Below are 5,000 nucleotides of genomic sequence, written 5' to 3'. Positions count from 1 at the left end.
GTGGTTGTTTTGTGTCTCTTTGAGGTCATGTTGTGTCTCTTTGTGGTTGTTTTGTGTCTCTTTGTAGTTGTTTTGTGTCTCTTTGTGGTTGTTTTGTGTCTCTTTGTAGTTGTTTTGTGTCTTTGTAGTTGTTTTGTGTCTCTTTGTAGTTGTTTTGTGTCTCTTTGTAGTTGTTTTGTGTCTCTTTGAGGTCGTGTTGTGTCTCTTTGAGGTCGTTTGTGTCTCTTTGTGGCTGTTTTGTGTCTTTGTGGTTGTTTTGTGTATCTTTGAGGTTGTTTAAGTCTCTTTGAGGTCGTTTGTGTCTCTTTGAGGTCGTTTGTGTCTCTTTGTGGTTGTTTTGTGTCTCTTTGTAGTTGTTTTGTGTCTCTTTGTAGTTGTTTTGTGTCTTTGTGGTTGTTTTTTGTCTCTTTGTGGTTGTTTTGTGTCTCTTTGAGGTCGTGTTGTGTCTCTTTGGGGTCGTTTGTGTCTCTTTGAGGTCGTTTGTGTCTCTTTGTGGTTGTTTGTGTCTCTTTGTAGTTGTTTTGTGTCTCTTTGAGGTCGTTTGTGTCTCTTTGTGGTTGTTTGTGTCTCTTTGTGGTTGTTTTGTGTCTCTTTGAGGTCGTTTGTGTCTCTTTGAGGTCGTTTGTGTCTCTTTGTGGTTGTTTTGTGTCTCTTTGTGGTAGTTTTGTGTCTCTTTGTAGTTGTTTTGTGTCTTTGTGGTTGTTTTTTGTCTCTTTGTAGTTGTGTTGTGTCTCTTTGAGGTCGTGTTGTGTCTCTTTGAGGTCGTGTTGTGTCTCTTTGAGGTCGTGTTGTGTCTCTTTGAGGTTGTTTTGTGTCTCTTTGAGGTCGTGTTGTGTCTCTTTGAGGTCGTGTTGTGTCTCTTTGAGGTTGTTTTGTGTCTCTTTGAGGTCGTGTTGTGTCTCTTTGAGGTCGTGTTGTGTCTCTTTGAGGTCGTGTTGTGTCTCTTTGAGGTTGTTTTGTGTCTCTTTGAGGTCGTGTTGTGTCTCTTTGAGGTCGTGTTGTGTCTCTTTGAGGTTGTTTTGTGTCTCTTTGAGGTCGTGTTGTGTCTCTTTGAGGTCGTGTTGTGTCTCTTTGAGGTTGTTTTGTGTCTCTTTGAGGTCGTGTTGTGTCTCTTTGAGATCGTGTTGTGTCTCTTTGAGGTCGTGTTGTGTCTCTTTGAGGTCGTGTTGTGTCTCTTTGAGGTTGTTTTGTGTCTCTTTGAGGTCGTGTTGTGTCTCTTTGAGGTCGTTTGTGTCTCTTTGAGGTTGTTTTGTGTCTCTTTGAGGTCGTGTTGTGTCTCTTTGAGGTCGTTTGTGTCTCTTTGAGGTCGTTTGTGTCTCTTTGAGGTTGTGTTGTGTCTCTTTGAGGTCGTGTTGTGTCTCTTTGAGGTTGTTTTGTGTCTCTTTGAGGTTGTTTGTGTCTCTTTGAGGTCGTTTGTGTCTCTTTGAGGTCGTGTTGTGTCTCTTTGAGGTCGTGTTGTGTCTCTTTGAGGTCGTGTTGTGTCTCTTTGAGGTCGTGTTGTGTCTCTTTGAGGTCGTTTGTGTCTCTTTGAGGTCGTTTGTGTCTCTTTGAGGTTGTTTTGTGTCTCTTTGAGGTTGTTTTGTGTCTCTTTGAGGTCGTGTTGTGTCTCTTTGAGGTCGTTTGTGTCTCTTTGTGGTTGTTTGTGTCTCTTTGTAGTTGTTTTGTGTCTCTTTGAGGTCGTTTGTGTCTCTTTGTGGTTGTTTGTGTCTCTTTGTGGTTGTTTTGTGTCTCTTTGAGGTCGTTTGTGTCTCTTTGAGGTCGTTTGTGTCTCTTTGTGGTTGTTTTGTGTCTCTTTGTGGTAGTTTTGTGTCTCTTTGTAGTTGTTTTGTGTCTTTGTGGTTGTTTTTTGTCTCTTTGTAGTTGTGTTGTGTCTCTTTGAGGTCGTGTTGTGTCTCTTTGAGGTCGTGTTGTGTCTCTTTGAGGTCGTGTTGTGTCTCTTTGAGGTTGTTTTGTGTCTCTTTGAGGTCGTGTTGTGTCTCTTTGAGGTCGTGTTGTGTCTCTTTGAGGTTGTTTTGTGTCTCTTTGAGGTCGTGTTGTGTCTCTTTGAGGTCGTGTTGTGTCTCTTTGAGGTTGTTTTGTGTCTCTTTGAGGTCGTGTTGTGTCTCTTTGAGGTCGTGTTGTGTCTCTTTGAGGTTGTTTTGTGTCTCTTTGAGGTCGTGTTGTGTCTCTTTGAGGTCGTGTTGTGTCTCTTTGAGGTTGTTTTGTGTCTCTTTGAGGTCGTGTTGTGTCTCTTTGAGATCGTGTTGTGTCTCTTTGAGGTCGTGTTGTGTCTCTTTGAGGTCGTGTTGTGTCTCTTTGAGGTTGTTTTGTGTCTCTTTGAGGTCGTGTTGTGTCTCTTTGAGGTCGTGTTGTGTCTCTTTGAGGTCGTTTGTGTCTCTTTGAGGTTGTTTTGTGTCTCTTTGAGGTCGTGTTGTGTCTCTTTGAGGTCGTTTGTGTCTCTTTGAGGTCGTTTGTGTCTCTTTGAGGTTGTGTTGTGTCTCTTTGAGGTCGTGTTGTGTCTCTTTGAGGTTGTTTTGTGTCTCTTTGAGGTTGTTTGTGTCTCTTTGAGGTCGTTTGTGTCTCTTTGAGGTCGTGTTGTGTCTCTTTGAGGTCGTGTTGTGTCTCTTTGAGGTCGTGTTGTGTCTCTTTGAGGTCGTGTTGTGTCTCTTTGAGGTCGTTTGTGTCTCTTTGAGGTCGTTTGTGTCTCTTTGAGGTTGTTTTGTGTCTCTCACCCCGTCATAGACGTCGTCCAGCTCTTTTGGGTCCAGGATGAATTCTGGGAAACCGATCATGTCGTAGATCGCATCGGCCTGAAGAGACAGAGACGACCAATCAGCAATCACCTGTCTGTCCTCCTGTCTGTCTGTCTGTCCTCCTGTCTGTCTGTCTGTCCTCCTGTCTGTCTGTCTGTCCTCCTGTCTGTCCTCCTGTCTGTCTGTCCTCCTGTCTGTCTGTCTGTCCTCCTGTCTGTCCTCCTGTCTGTCTGTCTGTCTGTCTGTCCTCCTGTCTGTCTGTCTGTCCTCCTGTCTGTCTGTCCTCCTGTCTGTCTGTCTGTCTGTCCCCCTGTCTGTCTGTCCTCCTGTCTGTCTGTCCTCCTGTCTGTCTGTCCTCCTGTCTGTCTGTCTGTCTGTCCTCCTGTCTGTCCTCCTGTCTGTCCCCCTGTCTGTCTGTCCTCCTGTCTGTCTGTCCTCCTGTCTGTCTGTCCTCCTGTCTGTCTGTCCCCCTGTCTGTCTGTCTGTCCTCCTCCTGTCTCTCTGTCCTCCTGTCTGTCCTCCTGTCTGTCTGTCCCCCTGTCTGTCTGTCTGTCCTCCTGTCTGTCCCCCTGTCTGTCCTCCTGTCTGTCTGTCTGTCTGTCCTCCTGTCTGTCTGTCTTCCTGTCTGTCCTCCTGTCTGTCTGTCTGTCCTCCTGTCTGTCTGTCCTCCTGTCTGTCTGTCTGTCCTCCTGTCTGTCTGTCTGTCCTCCTGTCTGTCCTCCTGTCTGTCTGTCCCCCTGTCTGTCTGTCTGTCCTCCTCCTGTCTCTCTGTCCTCCTGTCTGTCCTCCTGTCTGTCTGTCCCCCTGTCTGTCTGTCTGTCCTCCTGTCTGTCCCCCTGTCTGTCCTCCTGTCTGTCTGTCCTCCTGTCTGTCTGTCCTCCTGTCTGTCCTCCTGTCTGTCTGTCTGTCTGTCCTCCTGTCTGTCCTCCTGTCTGTCTGTCTGTCTGTCCTCCTGTCTGTCCTCCTGTCTGTCTGTCTGTCTGTCCTCCTGTCTGTCCTCCTGTCTGTCTGTCCTCCTGTCTGTCTGTCTGTCCTCCTGTCTGTCTGTCTGTCCTCCTGTCTGTCCTCCTGTCTGTCTGTCTGTCCTTCTGTCTGTCCTCCTGTCTGTCCTCCTGTCTGTCTGTCCTCCTGTCTGTCTGTCTGTCCTCCTGTCTGTCTGTCCTCCTGTCTGTCTGTCCTCCTGTACCTTGTCTTTAGCAGCCTGTCTCGTGTGGTCGTCCATCCAGCGAAGTCGGTCCAGAGCTTCTTTAAACGCCGACCGGATCGAGTTGATCATCTCCTCGGCCTGAGAGACAAAGAGACAAAGATGCAAAGAGACAGAGATGCAGAGAGGCAAAGAGGCAGAGATATAAAGAGACAGAGAGACAAAGAGACAAAGATGCAAAGAGACAGAGATGCAGAGAGACAGAGAGACAAAGAGACAAAGAGGCAGAGAGACAAAGAGTCAGAGGGACAAACAGGCAGAGAGACAGAGAGACAAAGATGCAGAGAGACAAAGAGGCAGAGAGAGAGGTGATGAACTGGTTCAGTCCTGACCCAGACCCTGGACCCTGGTCCTGCAGAGTCCAGACCCTGGTCCTGCAGAGTCCGGACCCTGGACCCTGGTCCTGCAGAGACCAGACCCTGGACCCTGGTCCTGCAGAGTCCGGACCCCGGTCCTGCAGAGTCCAGACCCTGGACCCCGGTCCTGCAGAGTCCAGACCCTGGTCCTGCAGACCCTGGACCCTGGTCCTGCAGAGTCCAGACCCTGGTCCTGCAGACCCTGGACCCTGGTCCTGCAGAGTCTGGACCCTGGACCCTGGTCCTGCAGACCCTGGACCCTGGTCCTGCAGAGTCCGGACCCTGGACCCTGGTCCTGCAGAGTCTGGACCCTGGACCCTGGTCCTGCAGAGTCTGGACCCTGGACCCTTGTCCTGCAGAGACCAGACCCTGGACCCTGGTCCTGCAGAGCCCGGACCCTGGACCCTGGTCCTGCAGACCCTGGACCCTGGTCCTGCATTGTTCGGACCCTGGTCCTGCAGAGTCTGGACCCTGGACCCTGGTCCTGCAGAGTCTGGACCCTGGACCCTGGTCCTGCAGACCCTGGACCCTGGTCCTGCAGAGACCGGACCCTGGTCCTGCAGAGTCTGGACCCTGGACCCTGGTCCTGCAGAGTCCGGACCCTGGACCCTGGTCCTGCAGCTGTAGTAGACGGGACTCACGATCTCTTTGCTGTGCTTGTCGAACGTGGCCTTGACGAAGAGCGCCCCCAGAGCGAAGCCCAGCGTG

At 49.7% G+C, this 5,000-nt stretch overlaps 1 protein-coding gene across 1 annotated transcript in view; it reads right to left on the bottom strand.

Annotated features, from left to right (window-relative positions):
- The window catches only part of ece2b (endothelin converting enzyme 2b), a gene marked incomplete at its 5' end in the record, with an annotated part of 35,924 nt that overhangs the window by 7,516 nt on the left and 23,408 nt on the right, over nucleotides 1–5,000 (bottom strand). The window contains 3 exons of the mRNA XM_083914139.1: nucleotides 2,712–2,789; nucleotides 3,919–4,017; nucleotides 4,934–5,000. The exon at nucleotides 4,934–5,000 is cut by the window's right edge and continues 44 nt beyond it. Of these exons, the coding sequence (XP_083770265.1) occupies nucleotides 2,712–2,789; nucleotides 3,919–4,017; nucleotides 4,934–5,000 (244 nt within the window). The remainder of the gene's footprint in view (nucleotides 1–2,711; nucleotides 2,790–3,918; nucleotides 4,018–4,933) is intronic.

The sequence above is a fragment of the Echiichthys vipera genome (genome assembly GCF_963691815.1).
Source record: "Echiichthys vipera genome assembly, chromosome: 5".
Taxonomy (NCBI): Eukaryota; Metazoa; Chordata; class Actinopteri; order Perciformes; family Trachinidae; genus Echiichthys; species Echiichthys vipera.
The sequence above is the reverse complement of the archived record's forward strand: the minus strand, read 5'-3'. Positions and strand labels throughout refer to the sequence as shown.